Genomic DNA, 25,738 nt, shown 5'->3' with positions numbered 1-25,738 from the left:
ATACGAAGGGGGACGGGGTGGGAAAAAATATAAAAATTAAAATTCCACAAACTAATTACTTTAACTAAAATTTCTATTAGTTTGAAGGTCTGGATGAGGTCCTTCCACCATATTAATTTCATTCATGTAGAGCAATTATTATAGGAGGAGTAGCCATTTCAAAATTATCATTTTTTTTTAAAGGGAGGTGGGGGGGGGGGGCAAAACATGAAAGGGTTACAGATTAGTTTTTTTATGGTTAGGAAAGATGTATATGGTGTCCCTAACTCCTGGCATAAATTTCTGTGCAATAACCCAATTAATAAAGATTTTCATCTTTTGATCAGCCGGTCCCCTTAAACTGGGTACAAGATACCAGGCAAGCTTCTCACCAGCTACAATGATATCACTATCATGAACTTGTACTCCACATGATTACTCTAATGAATGCATACTAGTTATAAACAACTTTATTTAAATCTTTCAACCAAATTTTATATGTTTCTGTAATAGTAGAACCAACCATACAGAATCCATATTTTGTCTGTTACATCTAAAACCTATTGGACAGATGGTCAAGTGTAGTTTCTAATTGTGAGACAATGCTGTGTGACTGGTCTGTAGGGATGTCACTAAAGTCCTTAAATTACAAGTATTGCTTCTATAACACTTATGCAGTCAGTATATACACCATACAGGGGTTTCTATTTATTCACACAAACACAAATTTGGTAGATATTATATAACCAGTTGTAATTCCTTAACAGGGGTGGATAGTGAATGGCAGTGATATTGAGCGACAACAGCTAGACTTGGATGAAGCTCTTCTCATACCAGATCTGAGTCTCCTGCCTGGTGAGGTGTACCCAAGTCAGGTGTATCTACTCAGAACAAAGCTTCCAGATCTTGGAATGGATTCTGTGGAATTATGTTGTGGAACTCACCTTCACAACACCTCACATATTGGCCACTTCGTAATTACTCAGTCTGTATGTATAAAGTTTTTTCAAGCATGAACATACATAGAACTTTCATAAGTTGGCATAATTGAGACTGAGGGTTTCCAGATTTATTGAAATTTCTAACTCATGTGGAATCACTTCCTAACCTGCCCCCTACCTCCTCCAAGCTAAAACAAAGTGTTAGAGATTACCTACCATGTTTTCATACAATAGTACAATGTATTCCAAAAGTCAAGATAATTTTCATGTCCTATATAATTTTCAAACTTCATTGTAATTATACTGTACTGTAAACTTTATGAAAATGAAAATGTTTTACACTATACAGACCATTATCCCAATCTGTTGTCTTGCCAACTTAAATGATCAAGCTGATCAAGGGAGAAGGTAAAAGATAAGGGTGAGTGGAAAATGGCTGTGTATAAATGATACTGTAATACAAGTAAAGGAGGGCAGGGAATGTAGGGGGGTAGTTATGTGTGAATGATATTTTGATGCAGCCTGAAGGAATTTTTCACCATCTTCCCTTTGTCTGCATGAGGGGGACAGAGAGAGGGGTCTCCAATTAAATGAAGCAGCCTTGCTGTGGATGTACTGTCTTGCTGCATTGCTACCCAGGGCAGTGGGCATGATACAGAGATGACCTGCCATCCATGAGAAGCTAACGGGTGGTGGATAGTAGTGGAATGAGTGGGAGTGGGTATGTGCCTTTTGACTTGGCTACCTCTCTTGTATAGGGGAAAAAGCCCTTGTTATATAAATAAAAAAAAAATACATTGTTTCCTTTCTAAGGGGTGTTATTAGTAGACATAATGTGTTTTGACTGCTTATGAATTACAGGACAAGATATGAATAATATTTTCATAAGCAGTTTATACTTTTTCTATGGAATGCTTGCTAGTTAAGCAGTTTCAAGTATCACTACTTAGTCACAAGAGCAAAGTGGTGGTGGATTGAATTTGCCTGGCTGAAAGAGTTTGTAGTTAGGGCATACATACTTATACCATGGGCTTTTTCCCCTTTACAAGGGAGGTAGCCAAAGTCAAAAGGCACAATTACAATCCCACCCATTTCATTTCCCAACCATTCCACACCCACTCACCACCCCTCCCTCCCTCTCATCTTGACACCCCTGGATGACTGGTCATCCCTGCATTTCACTCATTGCCCAGGGTCAGAAGCAATGCAGCAAGACACAGCACATCCACAGATAGGTCGACTACCCCTCTCCATCCCCTCATGTAGAAACATTAAAGATAGGAAGAAATCCCTTCAGGCTGCATCGAAATATTATTCACACATGACCACTCCCTAGCACCCTTTTTCCCCACCCATTCCCTTCCATGCATCACAGTATCATCTATATACAGCCATTCTCCATTCACCCCTATTTTCTGCCTTCTCCCTTCCTTCCTCAATAGACATCCCCCTCAAGCTCAATGCCCCTTTCACCCCATCCATCCACCTCATCCTCAGTCACCCCTTCATGTTCACTCCATCCACCTCTGCCTTCCATATATCTTTTACTAATCTTCCTTCACTCATTCTTTCCATGTGTCCAAACCATCCCAATACTCTTTCATCAACCCTATCTGCCATATCCTTTTCCACCCTTGCTCTCCTCCCCACCTCCTCGTTTCTCACTCTATCCAACTTTGTAACCCCTGCCATACTTCTCAGGCATCTCATCTCAAATACATTTAAATTCTTTATCTTCCTATCTTATGGTCCATGTCTCTGCTCCATACAGTGCTGTTGGCACAATCACCTCTTCATATAACCTCATCTTAGCATCCATTCCCAAATGTCTATTTCTCATTACACTTTTTAATCCCCCAAGGCATTTACTCGCTTCTCTCAATCTACAGTAATTTTCCACCACTTTCCACCTCCACTCCTCCCTTTCCCACCACATATGACCCCAAGGACCTAAAGCTATACACTTTCTCCAGCCTCTCCCCTTTAAGACTCACTTCCAAATTGCTGCTGTCCACTCCCCTTGTACATCTCATCACTTTACTTTTACCCACATTTACCTTCAACTTTCTCCTCTTGCTCACCTTCCCAAATTCCATCACTAACTACCTTAACCTCTTCCACATGATGATGCCTATGTAGGCATCATGAAGTGTGAATGGGTATAGAAGGATGCCAGCATTGATGTCTTGATTATATTTATTTTGTAGTTGTAGCTGAGTGATCCATATTCTGTGAACTGGATAGATCATTTTTCCTGTGGTTATTAATATTCAGAGTGAAAGAAAATGAGTAACACATTCATCAGGCAGCTGACAGTCAAATGAATCGGATGTGCCTGAGAACGCTCCACGAGCTAACGCTAAATCCGATTCATCGACGAAAGAGTGTCGCTTTACCTAGTTGTAAACAGACAGAAGGAGGGCGATGGCAAGTGGAACCATGATGTAGCAAAGTGATTAAGTTTAGCAAGAATGAAAAAAGAAGGGAAATGGATAGAAAGGATGATAAACACATACACTGAGACAACCAAAAGAAGATTAGATATGAGTAAGTATGAAATGCCTTTGGGAGTGGTTAGAAAAAAAAGTTTGTAATATTCATAGTCCTATATATGAAGACAAATTATTCCATGGATTCAGAACAGAAAGAGGTATGGACCTCAAAATCGTGCTAATAAACCAAGAAATATTTGAAATGAAAAGGGAAATTGTCGAATGGAAAAGGGAACATAACTAATTATACAAAGATGTGAGTTAAATGAGAAAGGAAAATGCACTATTAGGAAAATGGAAGAAATTATAATAAAATGATGATACAAATAAAAATTAAACTTTGTTGAGGGAAGTTAATGAGAAGATAAGCCACTAATAGAGGCAGGCAAAGTTGGTGAAAATATAAAAAAAGAAAAAAAACGATGGAAATTAAAAACCAAATGAAAAAAGACATAGAAAACCAAAAAAATACTACTTAAAGAAATAGTCAAAGAGCAAATGAACGAAAGTACAAAGGACACTGATAGAAGTAATAAAGGAAAAAAAGAGATTGGGTAAGAGACACAATAGACCAAAAAAAATGTATTGTAATCTTTGGAATCAAAGAGAAACATGAAATAATAAGGTTCCAAAAGGAAAAAGAGGAGAAGAATATAGTGACGGAAATACTAAAAGAAATACAGGAGGAGGAACAAGGACTTGAAAAGGGAATAGAATTTTATAGGATGGGAAAATATTCTGAAGAGAAGAAGAATTTAATTCACAGAGGATAGCAGAGGAAATATTAGACAAGGAAGATCATGTATAACCACTCCTCGTTTAACTACAACGCGGAGTAACGACGGGCTTTATGACAGACCAATATTCGTTTCACTTTTGTCTTTAGGATGTGTGCCCCGTGGGGCTACAGGGAGAAGGATGCCTAGTCCCTCTCCCCGTCCCTTTCTTCTCGCCTCTTACGATCCAAGTGGGAAAACTTGGTGGCAGTATTCTTTTCCCCCACCACAGGGAAATTCCCCCAATCAGAAAGAGAATACTCAGAGAAATGGTACAGGACAGCAACAAGGGGTTGGGGGACAGCATAACGGAGGGACAGTCGTAGTATAAAAGTGTCATCATTTCTCTATGAACAGAATTTCTTCTATCATAGACAAAATGATGTGTGGCTCTGGTCCGTAGGGGCGCCCCATATAGACCCTAAAGTATCGACTGCATGCTACTTTGCCACAATAACAAGCAGCCAATACCCCGTCTTCTCCTTTTATGCAATGGGGGGACGGAGAGGGGGGGTCGCCGATTAAATGAAGCGGCCTTGCTGTGGATGTACTGTGTCTTGCGACACTGCTTCTGACCCAGGGCGGTGGGCAGGGTTCAGGGATGACCCGTCATCCAGGAGGTGCTCAGATGAGAGGAAGGGTGGGAGGGGTGTGGAGTGTATTTAGGGATGAAATGGGTGGGAGTGTTTTTATGCCTTTCCCTTTGTGGCTACCTCCCTTGGAAGGGGGAAAAAGCCTTGGTATATGTATGTAATATTCGTTTAACGTAAATCTCCCAAAGTTACGACGTCGTGTACAATAAGTTGGCTGAGGCAAATTTGTATGATGTTATAAATGAACTTGTTCGGTGGCTATTAGCTATGAGGTAAAATGATCTGAAGCTTAGGTCTACATTACCATCCTGCAAGCTGCAAAAACTACCTGGGGTACAGTATATACCGGTATTCGTAAATTTTTAGTTTCGACCATGGGCGCAATATAGCAATAGAAAATTAATTATTAATTTTGTAAATTATAATGTATCAACGTAATATGCAATTTTGTGAGCGGAAATAAAAAAAACAAAAAAAGGTGCTAAAACAGATTTTGTAAGTAACGAAGTCGTGTCGGACGAATGGTACACCATGTTTGTTATGATAGATGCTGACATCGAAGAAATGAAAGGATGATAAACTCATCTAACCTAAACTAAACTAACCTAACCTGTGTTTAATAAATCATTACCTGCAAATTAAATGTCATCCGGCTCATCCTTGTTGTCGTCGTTGTGAGAGACGTTGGTGGGCTTTTCAACCACTCTCTCAGCTTGTAGGGGTATACAAAATTCTTGCAGCTTGAAGGAATGCATGTATCTCCGCTCCATAACATTCCTTCAAGAAAATGTACCTGGCGAGGTACTATCGGAATTACCGAGGCCGTCAATTGACAGACGACAAGATGGCGTCCCGATCCTATGCTACCGACTTCGTTCATTAGCATATTTGCTTGTAGCAAGGTGTTTTTTTATTTTCATTTCCGCCCACAAAATTGCATATTACATTGATACATTTTAATTTACAAAATTAATAATTAATTTTCTAATGCTATATTCTACCCATGGTCGAAACTAAAAAAATACCCCGGTATTTAATATGGAATGACAGCATATGCAGATTTGGTCATACATGTTATTTGAGGGCTTTCTGTACTATCAAAACAGTAAATAAAGCTTTAATGTACTGTATAAAAGAGGGAAAATACATGAAAATAAAGATACATGTATTGCTGGCCATTGTACATACAGTACATGTACGTATATGTATACACTTTCGCTTAACGACCAATTCGGTTAACAAAGGCAATGCTGGTCCGAATTGTCTTCGTTAAACGAGGAGTGGTTGTACAACAAACCTGATCTGCTTCTATTCGAGACTAATAGAAATAATACAAGGGATGGATAGGCAGACTGTGCCTTTCTAGACCTACAAAAAGCATTTGATAAGGTACCACACAAGAAACTAATAAGAAAAATAGAATCAATAGGTGGCATCAGAGGAAAATTATTGGAATGGATGGAAGACATCCTGACTGGGAGAAAAATGAGAGCAGTAACTAGAGACAAATACTCAAATTGAGAAGAAATGATAAATGGTGTCCCGCAAGGTTCAGTATTGGCTCCAATCATGTTTGTCATATATATAAATGACATGGATGAAGGAGTAGAGTGTTATATGAATTTATTTGCAGATGATGCAAAAATAAGAAAGTAAGAATAGAGGAGGATTGTGAATCAGTACAGTCAGACCTGGATAAAATCTGGAAATGGACTCAAAAGTGGGAAGTGACCTTCAATATCAAGAAGTGTAGTATAATGGAGTTTCGAAAAAGTAAAAGTAGAATATCAAGAAATTATAAAATTGGCAGAGAAGTCAAAAAAGTGAACTCTGAAAGAGACCATGGAGTTATAATCAGCAAAGACATGACACCGGACAAACATGTCAATAAAATAGAGAAACTTTCAATCTATTAAGGTCAATGAAAGTGGCATTTGACTATTTGGATGAAGAAATGATTAATAAAAATATTAGTTACTCTAATAAGACCAAAACTGGAGTACACAGCAACACTATGGACACCCAGTACTAAAAAGAATATAAAAAAATTAGAATACAAAGAGCAATGACAAAGTTGGCACCAACTCTCTCCAAATTAACATACGGAAAAAGATTGTCCAAATTGGAGCTACCAACTCTGGAACAAAGAAGAGAAAAGAGGACTATTTATAGAATCATGAAAGGAATGGAAATCCTAGATAGGAATTATCTATTAAAATGGGACAATGGAAAAACAAGAGGACATGAAAAGAAACTCAAAAAGGATAACTATAGAAGAGATCTAAAAAAAACATAGCTTCCCACACAGAGTACTGATACCTGGAATAATTTAAATAAAGAGACTGTGTGTGCAAACACTATTCAAGATTTTAAGAAAAAATTTGATGGTGAAAGATATAAAGACAGGTCACTACGAGCATAGCTCCCTTCCCACATAATACAACTAGGTAAATACAACTAGGTAAACTTGGCTTACCTTCTACTTTTCTTCATTTTCTTTAACCATCTCCAATTCCATGCCCATTACCCTTGCACTTGTCTCCTGCACCACCCCATCCATGTACATACTGAACAGCCAATTATGACATGACACATCCCTGGTGCAGTAAGGGCATACTACAATAAATTCCCCACTTCAAAAGGTCGTCCATAAGGAGACACTGTCCTAGCTTCATCTTAGAATTTGTGATGTTAAGCCTAACCATATTTTTCTAATAACAGGCTCATAGGTATATAAAATGATATTTAATTATCTAAATTTTGTGAGATATAATTTTTTTTGTCTTTTTTTAAGAAATCTATAATTTATGATAATGTGTGACACTGTATTGCCATTTCCTCTTTTTTGATTAATTGTAACAAAAATTTCGTTAGTAACAAACCGTTTTATCTAATTATATAACAGAAAGCTTCTGGAGTGGGTGTTCGTAGTCTCAGAGCTGTTTGTGGGGATTCAGCCAAAGCAATTGAAGAAGGAGGCAAGTTGGTGCTAGATGAATTGATGGAATGGCAAGAAAATATTCACACAACACTTCAAAATTCAGATGAAGAAAGGTAGGGATGATGAATATAGATATATTTTGGCTACCTCCCTTACAAGGGAGGTAGCCAAAGGCAAAGGAATAAATCCACTCCTACTCATTTCATACCCACTTACTCCACTCCCATTCACCATGAAATGAAAACCCTCAAAGTCATGGATCACCTTGACATGAGAGGCCCACAAACACATAAATATGATTGTTGCCTCGAGTTTCACAAAGTGGAAAATCCACAGCCCCAACAATCCTCAGGCCCTCCCACAAATCTCTCTGGAAAGAAACTTCAGACTGTTATCTGTACTGTGTTTGTGTGGGACTGTTTCCATATCACCAGCTGAAAGTGGTACGGGAATAGGAGCAGTCACCAGTTGTGAGCTCTTCATGATACAGTTGAAATTGGTAAAGATCTTGGGTTCCTATGCCTCCTGGTGGAGGTGAGAAGGCTGATGGGTTTTAAAAATAGGCAGCTTTGTTGTCCATCTTGCAAGACTATCACATGCAGGTACCCATCATTGGTTTGGTCCCACTTTGAAGATATGCTGACAGGCTTACAGTTCTTTACAAGAGACCTCAGTCCCACCTATCACAACCACTGCATAACATAGGCACAACCAGAACACCACAAAAAATTACACCAGCAACATATTACTCAAACATGTACAACCTACCACTTACACCTTGCAACACATCCATAAAAGAACACATACACACACAGATTACAAAACAAACCCTTCAAAACCAGTCCCCAAACTCCATACTCCACCTTACCCTCAGACAGCAGCCCAACCAAGAAATTCCTCCTACAACAAAAATGAACCACGCTAGCATAACTGCATTCTGGCCATCACTCAACATTGAAACAATACAAACACAGAATAGGACTATTCATAAAATTAAATTGCTGCAGATGCAATCATCATACAGAAGACATAGAATACCTCATCCTACAATGCCCTCTTCACACCTTTCCCAGACAATAGCACAGTAAGGGAATCTCCCATGAACAAAACTCTAATATACAAAGATTCAAAGGTACAAAAAGGAAAAAGTGAGGACAATTTTTTCTATATGGAAGGCAAATGCTTTGATGCTACAAAATATGTATGAAAAATTATGAAGATAATTTACACAGACTAGCATTAGTATTTGAGTTAATGTATCAAACCTGGCCGCGATTTGAACAATTCCTTCAATCCAGTAGCTAGTGTGGCTAATGCCTTCTATCCGGGTTTTCTATCTTGCACTGGGATAAAAAAAAGAGGTGAGGTGCAAAAACTAACTATTTAATTTACATAATATAAAAATATATAATTTACCTTACTCTAGACGGAGGGGAATGAACAGCACACAAATGTTGGAATGAGAGAGACACCATGGCACGTGTCCCTTCCTTTTATATGAAGGCGCACGACACAAGTGCCAACGACAGATGCCAGTTTGTTGTGTCTATAAGCCTATTCTATTTCAGTTTACCTGCCTTCACACAATCCATCCACTTCTTTATTTTTGTGTGAAGAAGGTTTACAATTTATCAATCATTACCTATCAAAAGTAATTAAAGTATTTCTCCATATATATAAAGATACTACTTTCATGTGCCATAGTTGTTTGGATGCCCCCTGACCTCTTCCATAGAGAGTCCCAGTTATGTATTCCTCTGCCATCTGCATCATGGGACATGACAATACAAAAAGGAGTTTACTGCATGAGAGACTGCAGCACCAGTCTCACTTCAATATACAAATTATCAGTATACAAAACTGTTTAAAGGTTGTATCTCTTTCATATATAAGGAATTTCCTGTATCTCTTCCTTGAGTGACTTGTGGGTTAATGTAGTGGGTGTTGCTGGTGACCTGGGAGCTATGAGTCTCATGCAAGAGAGTTCTGCAATGGTAGATTGATTGGTATATATATATATATATATATATATATATATATATATATATATATATATATATATATATATATATATATATATATATATATATATGCATGCAGATAGTTCTTTGTTTGGAATCTCTAAATTCAGAAATCTCCAACCTTTGGAGCAAAACCACCTCTTTCCAGATTCCAAAAAATTCCATTTCTTAAAAATGTTAAAAAGTGCTATTGGTATCCAGAATTTACTAGATTTTGGAACTTTTCTGTTCCAAATACAGGTTGAAGTTCCCAAAGTCAGCATACCTTTACTCAGAAACTCCCAACACTCGGTACGAATAGAACAAATTCTATCACATTCTATCATACAGTAAAAGCTCCCACTACTCGGCATTATTTTGGCAAACCGCCACCACGGGTGGGTGACACACGCTCTGCCATGCCAGCCCACATTCTTTACCACAAAGTTTGGTCATTGTTGTGATCAGTGCTGCACTGTCCCATATGTTGTGCTCTGTTTTCGGACATTATTGTATCTTTTTGCTGTTATATATGCCACCCAAATGTGCAGGAACACCCTTTAGTAAGCCTGCTAAAGAGAGAAAGAATAGTGTTGAGTATAAGTGAAAAAATAGACCTTTTGAGAAGGTGCATAAGTTGTGTGATATTTTCCATGTCGGTTCTTCCGCTGTGTACAACTTGAAGAAACAGAAAACACAATTGAAGGATTATTATGCTAAAAGTGGAACATTAGAATGTATTTACATACGTAAAACTATGAAGCATGATAAAATTGAAGACTTAGAGAAAGCTTTGATACAGTGGATACGACAGCATCACAGTGAAGGAATGAAAATTTCTGGTAAGGTGGTGACAACCCAGGCCAAAATTTTCCATGAAAGTCTTAAGTTAGATTACAAATGCCAATACAGTGATGGGTGGCTGCATAAATTAAAAAAGTATGGTTTATATACAATATATTAGCTTTCCAAAAGTAGGAAAATTCCTGAAGTTGACACAGCCCAGGTCCCAACAATGCCGACTTTTGGAACTTCAACCTGTAATGAGAACTCTCAGTACATGAGTAGTGTGACTCAAGATCCATTGTCTTCCCTCAGATTATCAACCTTACAAGATGAGCTGAGTCAGTGGATTTTGCATAACAAAGAGAAAGTCCTTCCTTATAGAGTACAACATAAAATAAACCAAGAAGTTGACATTATGCAGAGACAAATCAGGAACATCAAACGCAAGGATGCAAATGATCAGGTAAGCGTATCTTCCTAGAGCAGAGATGAAGTTTCTTAAGAAGTTGCCACTTAGTAGGTTTCCATAAGGTAATAATCTTGCAACCCTTAACATACATGGTAGTTTAGGGACACAGACCCCCCACAAATGTTAAAAAAAACATTAATAATTGCTGTTCCCCATAGAAATACCCCTGGACTCTTTTTATATATACAAGGTATATAACTAAAAGAAACACACATTGTGTATCCTTTAAACCATTTTATTTATGAAAATAGATAAATATTGAGAAAAATTTAAATAGAGGTTATTTTGAATGGTTCCTCCAGTTGGTGACTTAACTACCTTCTTACATGAAAGATATTCAGAGTAGATATCATGGTTTCCTTGGAACCATGGATCTTCTGCAGGAGAGACTTGGGGCAACATATTAATTGATTGATCTAATCAGAGAAAGACAGATACAGTAGGTGTGCTCTCTTTCTCACAGATGGTAAAAGAAATGGAAAGTGTATTGAAGAACCACAAGAATGGTCCTGTAGTCCACATCATCAATACTCATTTTGGGTCGAACAAGGCAGTCCTAAGCAAAGCTACTAGAATTACTGCAGCTCACCCAACACTGGTGCTGGCATTTGCAGAAGGAATAGTTGTTGGTAGATGTACTGTGCCACAGGTAAGTTTTAATATTTTACTTTTACGTTCTTATCTGTATGGAGTGGGGTCAAAAACTTATGATGGATGTAGCTTGTGTGGGAATGGTACATAAAAAGAGTAAGGTGTTTAACACAAATGTTGGTTTGAGATAGGGTCTATCTACTATATATATATATATATATATATATATATATATATATATATATATATATATATATATATATATATATATATATATGTATATATACCTACATACATATACAATGACCTTTTCCCCCTTACAAGGGAGGTAGCCAAAAACAGGTCATCCCTGCGTATTGCCCACTGCCCTGGGTCAGAGGCAATATAGCAAGACATAGCACATCCACAGCAAGATCTTTTCATTTAGTCTGCAACCCCCCCCCTCCATCCCCTCATGCAGAAAAAGAGAAGACAGGGGGAAATCCCTTTGGGTTGCATCAAAATATCATTCACACATACTCCCTCACTCTCCCATCCCCCACCCACTCCCTTCTATGCATCACAGCATCATCTTTACACAACCATTCTCCACTCACCCCTATCTTTTGTTTTCTCCCTTCCTCAACAGATATTCCCGTCTTTCCCAATACCCCTTTTACCCCTATCCATCCCTCTCATCCTTGGTTGCCCCCTCATGTTCACTCCTTCTACCTCTGCCTTCCACACCTCTTTTACTAATCTTTCTTCACTCATTCTTTCCATGTGTCCAAACCATCCCAATACTCTTTCATCAACCCTATCTCTCAACCCCTTTTCCATTCCCACTCTCCTCCTTACCTCCTCATTTCTCACTTCATCCAGCCTAGTAACCCCTACCATACTTCTCAGGCATTTCATCTCAAACACATTTAAACTCTTTCTCTCTTATGTTTCTGCCCCATACAGTGCTGTTGGTACAATCACTCCTTCATACAATATCCACATAGCATTCATTCCCAAATGTTTATTTCTCATTACACTTTTTAATCCCCCTAGGCATTTACTTCCTTCTCACAATCAGGCGCTGATCCAGGAATGTTAACCGATAACCGATACTTGAAACACGGCGATATTTTAACCCCAAGAATAATGCTGTTGGCTTGCTGTCCGCATCATTGCTACCGTAATATTCCAGTAAATTCAGAAGTTTGGGTTTTGTCTGAAATGAGGCTGCTGGACGATGACCTTTGCCTTCATTAACTGCTGCTCAAACACAAAAACAACGCACTGTTTTGCAAGTTACATTACAACATGCCAACCTGAAAGAATTCGCAAGACATCTGTTTACATTTGCCCAACCGATGCGACATAGTTGGTGCGCAAGGCGCGGAGTAAACAATGAGACAATGATGCCAAATGAAAAGTTGACACCTTCAAATTCTACAAGCAGATACAAACAGAAAAACCTACGCGGCTGCCTTCACAAATGAATCAAATGTTTGACGAAAACAACATACCCCATCACATACAAGTACTGACTGATTATGAATGTGTACCATACTCGGGGTGTTGGGGGGGGGGGGGCTTGTATCTGCGCCTGCTCACAATCTACATTCTACCTCCACCTAAATGTAATAAAGGCAACAGAAGGTAAGGATAATGTGGAATTGATCACAATTAGAGTCAAAAATAGCAGTATGAAAAGCAGAAAGTACATATGTGCCCCCAAAAACTTAGGCTTGGACTGACAGCGAACACTCAAAATTACTGGAAGACACCAAGAATGAATTAACCGAGACACTGAAATATGGAGAAAACATAATAATTATGGGTGACTTTAATACAAAGGAAATAAATTGGGAAGAATTGACAATAAAAGGTGGAGAGGAACTCTGGGACGTCCTACTGGATCTGACCATTGATTATACATTGACTCAATGGGTCAAAGAAAATACTAGATACAGACACAATGAAGAACCATCAAGACTAGAATTGATATTCACTTCTGAGCCTGAAATTGTGGAAGAAATAAATTATGAGACACCAACTGGGAAGAGTGACCACATACTAATAGAGTTCGAGCATAAGGAACAAAATATTGTGAGAAGAAATGAGAAACATAGAGAAGGAAGATTAATGTACAACAAAACTGACTTTGTAAAACTTAGAAAAAGAAATTCAAAATGCTAGTTGGGAAAAATTTGCAAAGCATGAAACAAGGATGGAAGAGAAATGGAACATTTTTAAAGAAATATATAAGGAGGGAACAGATAAACATGTACCTAAGCAGAAACAGAAAAGGGTGTACATAAAGTGCTGGTATAATATAAAATGTAGCGATGCAAAAGATAGAAGAGACAAAGCCTGGAAAAGATGGAAAAGAGACAAAAAAGTGACTAAATGGCAAACATACATCAAACTGAGAAATGAATATGTAGACATACGCAGAGAGGAAAAAAGAAACTATGAAAAAGATATAATAGACAAATGCAAAGACCAACCTAAACTATTTTACAGATATGTAAACGATAAACTAAAAGACAAACATGAAATAGTGAAACTGCGTGAAGGAAATAAAGAATACATAGAAGATGTAGAAATGGCTGAAGTAATGACCAGACACTTTAGGTCTGTATTTACAGTTGAAAGCTCACAAATGTGGGATGAAGAACACCAAGAAGGATCCCCCAAAATGAAAGAAATAACGGTGACACAGAAAGAAATAAGGGACCAAATAAAGAAACTTGATGTCAGAAAGTCATATGAGCAAGACAGAATAGCGAACTGGATATTAAAAGAATGTATAGATGAACTCACAGATAAAATACACAAGATAATTGACTTCTCACTCAAAGAAGGAAAAGTACCACAAGATTGGAAAAATGCAAATGTTGTACTAATATATAAGGGAGGAGATAAAGAAAATCCAACAAACTATAGACCAGTATCCCTTACAAGCACAATTGCAAAAATATGCGAAAGAGTTATCAAAAATAAATGGACTAAACACTTGGAAGAGAACAACATACTAAACCCCAACCAATTTGGATTTAGAAGTGGAAGATCATGTACTACAAACTTAATATGCTTTTACTCAAGATTGGTAGAAATAATAAAAGAAAGATATGGTTGGGCAGACTGTGCCTTCTTGGACTTACAAAAGGCTTTTGACAAAGTACCACACAAAAAGCTACTAAGAAAAATTGAAACAATAGGTGGAATACAGGGAAAATTATTGGAATGGATGAAAGACTTCTTGAACGGAAGAAAAATGAGAGTGGTACTTAGAGAAAAGAACTCAAATTGGGTAAATATGATAAGTGGAGTCCCCCAAGGCTCTGTATTGGCTCCAATAATGTTTGCTGTTTATATAAACAACATGGATGAAGGCATCGAATGTTATATAAACTTCTTTGCAGATGATGTGAAACTATTGAAGAGAGTAAGTACAGAAAAAGATTGCAAATCTTTTTGAGAAGACCTGGACAAAGTCTGGAAATGGAGTATAAAGAACGAAGTGAATTTTAACATTAAGAAATGTAGTATAATGGAATTTGGAAAAAGCAAAAATAGAATATCAGGTCAATACAAAATTGGTACAAAAGAAATTACAAAAGTAAACTCATAAAGAGACCTAGGAGTAATTATCTCAAACAACATGACACCAGACAAACATGTAAACAAAATAGTTGGAGAAACTTACAATTTAATAAGATCAATGAAAGTGGCCTTTGACTACATGGACGAGGAAATGGTAAAAAGAATACTAGTTATACTGGTAAGACCAAAATTAGAATATGCAGCTTCACTATGGACACCTAGAAAAAAAAAAAAAAAAAAAAAAAAAAAAAACCATAGATAAACTAGAAAGAATTCATACAGCAATGACAAAGATGACATACAAAGATTGGACAAACTAAATTTATCAACTCTGGAGCAAAGGAGAGAAAGAGGCAATTTGATAACCATCTACAAAATTATGAAAGGGATAGAAATACTTGATAGGATTACATACATATACCAAGGCTTTTTTCCCCTTACAAGGGAGGTAGCCAAAAAGGAAAAGGCATAAAATCATTCCCACCCATTCCATCCCTGAATACACTCCACACCCCTACTAAAATGGGACACCCCTACTAAAATGGGACAGAAGAAATACAAGAGGACACAAGAAGAAACTTAAGAAGGACAGTTACAGAAGAGATCTGAAAAAGAACAGCTTTCCACAGAGTAATAGATACATGGAACAAATTGAAAGACAAAACAGTGAGTGCTAAAACTATACATGATTTTAAGAAAGAACTAGATGCAGAAAGATAAAACTGCAGGTCACTACAAGCATAGCTCTTCTCCTGCAAAATACAACTAGGTAGATACAACTAGGTAAAATACATTTAAACTCTTCCTCTCTTATGGTCCATGTTTCTGCCCCATACAGTGCTGTTGGTACAATCACTCCTTCATACAATCTCATAGCATTCATTCCCAAATGTCTATTTCTCATTACACTTCCGTCTCACAATCTACATTCTACCTCTACCTCCACTCCTCTCTGTCCTGCTATATTCGCCCCCAAATATCTAAAACTATTCATTTCCTCCAGTCTCTCTCCCTTAATACTCACTTTCAATTTGCTACCATATTCTCCCCTTGTACATCTCATCACCTTTTACCCATATTTATCTTCAACTTCCTTCTTTTGTACAACTTCCCGAAACTCTGCCACTAACTTACTTAATCCCTCCTCAGATCCTGCTGCAAGCACAGTGTCATCAGCCAACAATAATTTGCTTATCTCCAATTCTTTTCCATTTTCCTTTACCATTATCCTTGTGTTTACCGCTCACACCACCCCATCCATGTATAAATTGAACAGCCAAGGTGACATAATACATCCCTGGTGAAGTCCTACCTTTACCCCAAACCATGCACTCTCTCCTTTCCTCTTGTAAAAACTCTTGACTGCTCTTAAAAGTTTTCCTCCTATCCCATATATCTGCAATACCTCCCATAGTGCCTTCCTGTTTATCATGTCATAAGTTTTTTCGAGTTAAACACCATATGAGGACAGAGCCTTTATTTGTATAACGTTTCGCTTATTACAGCTTTTTCAAGTACAAGTTGAGATACGTATGCTTGAGATTAAATAAGGGGAAAGGAGGGAACGGGGAGAGAAAAGAAGGGGGAAGGAGGAGGAGGAGGAGAAGGGGGGGCGGGATTAAACACTGGGAAAGGTTGAGAATGCTAGCCCAAACATCCGTGGGCGAAATGTTCACAAAGGGTGGTTTAAATATTTAAAATTTTTCCTGGCCATGGGTATTAGGGGAATTATGTGGGGCAAGATGTTAACCCATTAAACTCCGATGACAAGAATCTTGTCATTGGAGTTTAATGGGTTAAACATGCCCCTGTTTTGTTCAATAGTGTTCGTTCCTTGAATGATTACTGCTTCTAAACACTTCCTGCAGATTTTGTCTGGTTCTTGTATCAGCAGCTCTGCATTCTTCCAGTCCATAAGATGGTTTTCCTTGTTTCTATGTGTCACACATGTGTTACGACGTCAGGCATGATGTCACCACCAACATGCAGTATATCTTTATTTGTTTGTTCATTTATTCATTTTGTTTTATTTTATATATTTATTTGTTTATATAATTTGTTCGTTTATTTTTTTATTATGAATTTTTTTCTACTTTTGTGCCCTCTATGGAACACCACAACCTAGATCTTAACCAGAGATCACTTCAAAGAAACTCCCAGTTCTCTCTCTCTCACTCTTTTCCTTTCTCACTCTCACCCTCCCAGCCTCACTTCCACTCTCTCTCACTCTCACCCTACGAGCCTCACCTCCAGTCTATCTCTCTCTCGCTTTCTTTATTTCTTTCTTTGCTCACTCTCACTCACCTCTCAGCCTTATTTCCAGTCTCTCTATCCCTCTCTCTCTCTCTCTCTCTCTCTCTCTCTCTCTCTCTCTCTCTCTCTCTCTCTCTTTTCCTTTCTCACTCTCACTCACCCTCCCAACCTCCTTCCAGTCTCTCTCTCATTAATTCACAGAACTGAAAGTCTCTTAAAAAACTGACTTGTGACAAAAGAGTGGTTCTTACGACCTTGTAGAGGGGGGGAGCGGAGGAAGGGGGGAGGGAGGGAGAGGTGGGTTGGCAGGTACATCCCACTTGGGACATCGAAGGTTGTCCGGGCAAGTAACATAAGGACCTCTGGGCCGAAGGGGTTATGATCCGGGCCACAAAAAAGCTGTTTCATGGATCGACGGCTCTCCGGAGGCAGAAGATATCCGAGAGGTCTGAGATGTCCGGAAGGATCCGGGGAAGGTCCGGGAGTTAGGGTCATACCTGGACGTTTCGTCTCCGATAGATACTCAAGAAGCTCATGAGATCCCCGATGGCGTCGTGCACCCGACGATCTGCATCTCATACGATGACGTACACAAGGCCATGGTATCCCCGATGTGGGATGTTCTCAAATGCGGTTCGAGGAAAGAACGATCAGGTTTGCGATGAAATGTACTCACGTAGGTTGAACGTTGCGAAGTATTGTCGGATGAACTATAGTACGAAATTGTGATCTAAGTGTAATCCAGCCAGTCCTCTGAAGACCATGGTGGTCGTAACGTTGGAACAATAAACTTTCCCCAACCCATTTTCGTTCACCCTTCCCCACCTAATAATCTCATGTATATATATATATATATATATATATATATATATATATATATATATATATATATATATATATATATATATATATATATATATATATATATGTATGTATGTATCACTTTGACAAATTGTTGTGGCACATATGTAAGTAATAATCACGAAGAACCCACAGTCGGAATAGAAAGGAAACTTTAGAAGAATGTGTAACTTCTATATTTCCACTAATAGCTGTAGCCCTCTTCAGGAAAGTACAGATAACAATAATTTGCAGAGGCATAAGTACCATGAGATATGAGTAGAAAGGGAACACGCAGAGTTAAAACAGGACCACCCGTCACGCAGGGCGGAGTCAGAGGTGAGGGGATGTGTGGGTGGAGGTGTGAGGTCGTGAGAAAGGGCGGGAAGAAGGGTCAGGAGGGTGATAATTCTTAACCAAGTGGCTCACAGCTAGCCATGCGATGATGTCCGGGGACCATTGACCTTTGGAGATATTCAAGCTCGGACATTCTTCAATTAAGGGGGTACGCGACACCTGGGGGGGGTGAATTTGGTCAAGATATGGCATTTTTCAAAACTGTGTTCAAAATGTTCGTATACCATTTAGAAATAAATCCCGACAAATAATTTTCCAGCCGCGCGCAATTTAAAGGTCTTGGTGAGGTTTATAGGGACAGAGTTAAAGGCGCAACCCACACTAGATAGAGGCGTGCCATTTAGGACCTTCAGGCGCATCGAATAACGTTGAAATTTGATTGAATTTACGCTCCCCAGTGCTTCAATGGCCAGTACGATGGTGGAGGGGAAGGGAGGAAGGTGGAGGGAGAAGTTTTGCCAACTTTGAGCGAAGCTAAGCGTCAGTTACCGGCTAGCTCTGAAAGGAAAAGTGCGCATGTCTCATGAGCTCTCATTGCAATCTATTACTTTAGCTAGTACATATTACTCTTTAGTACAGTCATCATTGGTAGCAAAAAGAACAAAAGAACATCCACAATGACAAAAAACAGCAGTTAAAGATGGCAAGCAGTCAAAGACGACTAGCCAAGACCTCACCACCTCTCACTCCACCACCGCCCTCACCTGCACCTCTGTGACAGTGACAGAGGTAAAGGACAACATTAGACTAAACAATTCAAAGAGGAAGATTAAATCCAAAGAAGAAAGCAAGAGGAAAAAGATCAAGGCTATACAGGAAGAAGAGAGAAGAAGGGACATCATATGATGCTGGAGGGGGTGCCCTACCAACATAGATTGGTGAGGGGAATCTGATGAGGAAAGAGAAGGTGCCCACTGCTGGAAAATAAACCTCTTTCCAATGATTTAGATACCCTGAAGACCCCCAGCAGTGAGGTTTCATATGAAGAAACCGCCAAAGGTGCAAAAAAGCAAATTATATGATGGTGTCGTCTGTGCGTCGTCACTACTGTGATATACTTATACTTTAGTTTTTCAGTATTTAAAGTACTTATAATTAAAATATGTTGATGATTTTTACTGTACTTACTCATTATATAATAAGAATTAAGCCATGAAAAAATCAGTCAAATTGGTGAAACTATAAGCAAGGTACAGATATATCTATATTTCAAGTTGCCATATCTCCGTTCGATATTTTTTTACTTTTTTTAATCATAAAAAATCTAAAATACATCAGATTTAGATGAAACTTACAGGGAATATTACTTTTAGTAACTGCTAGGGCCGATCGTTCGAATATTTTGAATAGGATGAAAGAGTTCGGAGTAATAATGGAAACAAGACCAAAAAAAAATTATTTTTCACGATTTTTGCCGGACATTAAAATTGAAATGCCTGTATGCAAAAGTATAAAGGAAATTGTTCAATTACTCAATGACCGGCCCTAGGTGTGCCTACTGACTAATCATAGCCAAAATATAAAACAAATTGGTCCACGTATTATGGTGCTGTGCACTTTTAAATGTCGCTACTGGTATACGTACATGTGTACATATGTACATGTGTACATACATCATTCTGTTTCACCTAAAATGTAGGCAACATGGATACCTATTTACCTCAAAATAGTTTAGAAAATGACCTCCAGGTGTCGCGTACCCCCTTAAGGCTGATTCAACAATTTTTCTTCCAAAACTACAAAATTTTGGCCTTGTCCCAGTCAAGACTGATTTTTGGAACTGACATGTTGGAACACCGCGGAATTTTCTTGGGCATTCCTAACGGATCTTTTGTGCTCCATTAACCCCTTCCATACGGTGCCGCACACGTAGGCGTCATGGACTTAGATCTCGGTGGCAGCAACCAATGCCAGCCGTACGACGTGTCGTAATAATACTCGCATCATAAAATATAGTCACCGCTTATATCGATCGTTCTCTCTTCACCCGTGAATTTTGATAACCATAGAAAATGCGATTACAAAAGAATTAGAAAGAATGTTATTATGGAGGGGCGACTACAATAAATATAATCAAGACGCCGATATGGCAGCCTCGCGAATACACTCGCTCCCCATGACGCCTACGTGTGCGGCACCGTATGGAAGGGGTTAACCTGGTGTTAAGATCCCTTCCAGTCTGACCAAGGTAAACTAAATCACAATCTTTACAAGGTGATGAACATTGACAATTTGTTTGTGAACCGAGTTAGGATAATGATAGGTAACTGTGAGACACTTGTTGGGAATTAATTTAAAAGAAGAACTGATGGAGTTACAATATGGAATTTTTAAAACATCTTTGAAAGAGGGTTGTGTGGTGGGAACTGAATTTTTAAGGTGACTCGCTCTAGCCTTGCTGAGGGCTTGATCCAAGAACCAGGACGGGTATGCCAAATTCAAAAGTTGCCTTTTGATGAGGTTGATTTCCCGGTCCAAGGCAAGTTACACATTCTTCTAAAGTTTCCTTTTTATTCCGAGTGTGGGTTCTTCGTGATTGTATGTATGTATGTATGTATACACATGCACACACACATTATATATTTGTATGTATGTATACACACACACACTTCAACGAACAGACGGCTTAGAAGACGTTCTGAAGAAAATTGAAGTTTCGTGGATCCCAACGCAAAGAGAAGTGCCTATGGTATTTACAGGGTGGGGGGGAAATTGCTCGTGGGGTAGTGGGAAAGTAGGGAAAGAGGAGAAGGGGAGGGATTGCTGAGGGAAATGGAAGGAAATGAGGAAGGAGAGGACTTGGCCCAGGCAGACAGGCGAAAGGTAAACAAACGGCCCCCCGACCAGCTGAGCAACGATGAAATGTCTAATAAAAATGTAAAGATTAGAAGTATAGATAAGAGCAATTCAGTAGAAAGTGATGAGAATACTTTCCAGGGATTTAAAGAGGGTGGGGGGGGACTGACAAGACTAGAAGAGAAGGTCGATAAGATGATCGAGGACTTGGAGCGTAGGTTCGGTCATGTTAACAACATTGTACAGAGGGTTGAAAAATTGGAAGAACTAGAGAAGGCGAACAAAAACTTAACTAAGGAAATTGAAGAATTAAAAAAACAGTTAAAAGAAGTAAAAGAAGAGAATAAAGTCTTAAAGGAGAATAATAAAGAGAACAAGGAGGGTTGGAAAAAAATCCAAGAAAATAGCAAAGTTGCATTCACTGACATAATCAGACAGCAAATGAATGAACAAACTGAAAACTCAGTTATTAAAGTGATGAGACAGAAGGAGAATATAGTATGAGACTTAGCAGACAGAAAGAAATGTATAATTATATTAGGAATGGAAGAGAAACATAACCCAGATAGAACCACAAGAATCAAAGAGGAAAATGAAAAAGTAAGAAATTTACTAGAATTAGTTCAGGAAGATGAACCAGAAATAATGAAACAAATCGAAGAGAAATTCAGGCTCGGGAAATATAGTACAGACAAGACCAGACCAATTAAGATTAAATTCAGGTCACAAACTACGGCTGAGAATATCTTATCCAAAACAGGGAAACTAGCAACAAGTGAACAATATAAAAAGGTATGGATAAAAAGGGAAATGAATAAAGAGGAAAGAGAGGAAGAAAAACAGAAAAGACTTGAAGCTAAGGAAAAAAACGAGATAAGAACGGAGTCAGAAAAAGAGAGATTCTATTGGAGAGTAGTGAATATGAAACTAAAGAAAGTCGACATACAAGAGAAAAACAAAAGGGAAACAGAGAACACAATGGAAGTGGCAGAAAACTAAGAGTGTCTTACACAAATATAGATGGATTAGTAACAGGATTGAATGAGCTGAATGATTATTTGAAAGAAAAAGATCCAGACATAATGTGAATTGTAGAAACAAAATTAAAAGGTCAACTACCACCCATCAGTGTAGGACACGATGAATATAATTATTGGATTAGAAAAAGAGTGAAAAAGGAAGGGGGTGGAGTTATGTTACTTATTAAGTAGGTTATAAACTTGAAGTGTGTCATATATGAAAAGAATACAGTAGAGATGATAATGATGGAAGTAGAAGACAGAGATAAGAAGAGCAGAAAGTTTATGATAAATTATGTGCCCCCGAAAACAGCCTCATGGAAAGAGAGTGAACATAAAAGTATGTTAGAGGACACAAAGATAACATTAAACAAGATAATGGAAGAGGGAGGAAAATAGTTATGATGGGTGACTTTAATTGCAAAGAAATCAGCTGGGAAGAAATGACAGTAAAGGGTGGAGACGGCTCATGGGGAAACGCTCTACTTGAGATGGTTACTGACCATACAATGACACAATGGATACAGGAGAACACTAGGTATAGAAATGAAGAAGAGCCATCGAGACTAGACCTAATAATCACATCTGAACCTAGAATAGTGGACAAAATTGAATATAAAACACCAATAAGTAAAAGTGACCACATATTGATTGAACTGGAACTTAATGAAGAAAATATATGAAAAGAAATGAACAATATAGAAAAGGAAGAATGATGTATGAAAAAACAAACTTTGATAAAATAAGAGAATTCTTCCAACAAGAAAACTGGGAAGAAATATACAAAGAAGAAACAACAGTAGAAGAGAAATGGAATATTTTGACAAAAATTTACAAAAAAGGAGTGGAAAAGTATGTCCCAAGACAAAAACAAGAAAAAGAATATGTAAAATGCTGGTACAACAAAAGTTGTAGGGAGTTAAAAGACAAAAGAGACAAAGCCTGGACCAGATGGAAAAAAGACAGAAGACCTGAAAAATGGAAAATATATACCTGTTATAGAAATGAATATGTACAAACGTGCAGAGAGGAAAAGAGAAAATATGAAAAAGATATCATAGAAAAGTGTAAAGATCAACCAAAACTATTCTACAGATTTGTAAACAATAAACTGAAAAACAAACAAGACTTGGAGAAATTAAGACAAGAGGGAGTTGAATACACTGAGGAAATGGAAATGGCGGAAATTATGAACAAACATTTTAAATCAGTATTTGCAAGGGAGAACATACAACCTGAAGAGAACGAATGGAAAGAGAAAGTCCCCCCTATGGAAGAAATAGAAGTAACAAAGAATGAAATATTAACACACTTGGGTACTCTTGATGTCAGAAAATCGCATGGACCAGATGAAATAGCAAACTGGATACTGAAAGAATACAGGAATGAACTGGCAGACAAAATACATAGCATACTAAATAGTTCCTTGAAAGAAGGAAAAGTTCCAGAAGATTGGAAGAAAGCAAATATAGTGTCTATATATATTTAAAGGAGGAAATAAAGAAGAACCTACCAACTATAGACCAGTTTCTCTAACAAGTACAATAGCAAAAATTTGTGAAAGAATTATCAAAAGTAGATGGGTAAAATATTTAGAAAAAAACAAAGTGTTAAATCCAAGGCAATTTGAATTCAGACAAGGACGATCATGCGTCACCAATTTAATATGTTTCTATTCAAGGCTAATAGATATAATACAAGAAAGAGATGGATGGGTGGACTGTGCATTTTTAGACCTAAAGAAAGCTTTTGACAAAGTACCACATAAGAAGTTGCTTAAGAAATTAGAAACTAAAGGAGGAATACAGGGCAAACTACTAAATTGGATGGAAGACTTCTTGCAAGAAAGAAAAATGAGAGTAGTGATAAGAAACCAGCACTCAAAATGGGATGAAGTAATAAGCAGTGTTCTGCAGGGAACAGTTCTGGCCCCAATAATGTTTGCTATATATATTAATGATATGGATGAAGGAATTGAAAGCTATATGAGCTTCTTTGCAGATGATACAAAACTACTGAAAAGAGTGAAAACTGAAGAAGATTGTGAATCACTACAGAGAGATCTAAATAAAGTACAGGAATGGAGTAGGAAGTGGGAGATGGAGTTCAATACAAAAAAGTGTAGTATAATGGAATTTGGAAAAAGCAAAAACAGATTAACAGGAGCATATAAATTGGGAGAAGAATGAATAAAAAGAGTAGAAAATGAGAATGATCTGGGAGTCATTGTTATGAATAATATGTCATCTGAGAAACATATAAATAAAATTTTTGGAGAAACTTATAATTTAATATGAACAATCAAAGTTGCATTTACATACCTGGATAAAGAAATGGTGAAGAAAATCCTAATCACCCTGATAAGAACAAGATTGAATTATGCAGCAACGATATGGACCAGATGAAATAGCAAACTAGATTTTGAAAGAATGCAGGAATGAACTGGCAGACGAAATACATAGCATGATAAATAGTTCCTTGAAAGAAGGAAAAGTTCCAGAAGATTGGAAAAAAGCAAATATAGTACCTATATATAAAGGGGGAAATAAAGAAGACCCTACCAACTATAGACCAGTCTCTCTAACAAGTACAATAGCAAAAATTTGTGAAAGAATTATCAAAAGTAGATGGGTAAAATATTTAGAAAAAAAAACAACGTACTAAATCCAAGGCAATTTGGATTCAGACAAGGACGATCATGCATCACCAATTTAATATGTTTCTATTCAAGACTAATAGATCTAATACAAGAAAGAGATGGATGGGCTGATTGTGCATTTCCAGACCTAAAAAAAGCTTTTGACAAAGTACCACATAAGAAGTTACTTAAGAAATTAGAAACTGAAGGAGGAATACAGGGCAAACTCCTTAAATGGATGGAAGACTTCTTGCAAGAAAGAAAAATGAGAGTAGTGATAAGAGACAAACACTCTAACTGGGATGTAGTAATAAGCGGTATTCCCCAAGGAACAGTTTTGGCCCCAATAATGTTTGCTATATATATATTAATGATATGGATAAAGAAATTGAAAGTTACATGAGCTTCTTTGCAGATGACGCAAAACTGTTAAAAAAAAGTGAACACAGAAGATTGTGAGCCACTACAGAGTGATCTCAATAAAGTATGGGAATGGAGTAGGAAGTGGGAGATGGAGTTCAATGCCAAAAAGTGTAGTATAATGGAATTTGGAAAAAGCAAAAAAATGATAGAAGGATCATATAAATTGGGAGAAGAAGGAATAAAAAAAGTAGAAAATGAGAAGGACCTGGGAGTCATTATTATGAATAATATGTCACCTAAGAAACATATAAACAAGATTTTTGGA

At 37.7% G+C, this 25,738-nt stretch overlaps 1 protein-coding gene across 4 annotated transcripts in view; it reads left to right on the top strand.

The window, feature by feature from the left end:
• AlaRS-m (alanine--tRNA ligase, mitochondrial) overlaps window positions 1-25,738 on the top strand; it is a 131,568-nt gene that overhangs the window by 51,233 nt on the left and 54,597 nt on the right. For all 4 annotated transcript variants that reach the window (XM_076189503.1, XM_076189505.1, XM_076189504.1 and 1 more), the window contains 4 exons: window positions 747-968; window positions 7,687-7,835; window positions 10,821-10,971; window positions 11,441-11,626. In XM_076189503.1, coding sequence (XP_076045618.1) covers window positions 747-968; window positions 7,687-7,835; window positions 10,821-10,971; window positions 11,441-11,626 — 708 coding nt within the window. The remainder of the gene's footprint in view (window positions 1-746; window positions 969-7,686; window positions 7,836-10,820; window positions 10,972-11,440; window positions 11,627-25,738) is intronic.

The sequence above is a fragment of the Oratosquilla oratoria genome, chromosome 8, assembly GCF_046742065.1.
Source record: "Oratosquilla oratoria isolate Oo_2021 chromosome 8, ASM4674206v1, whole genome shotgun sequence".
Taxonomy (NCBI): domain Eukaryota; kingdom Metazoa; phylum Arthropoda; class Malacostraca; order Stomatopoda; family Squillidae; genus Oratosquilla; species Oratosquilla oratoria.
This window is presented reverse-complemented; position numbering and strand designations above follow the sequence as displayed.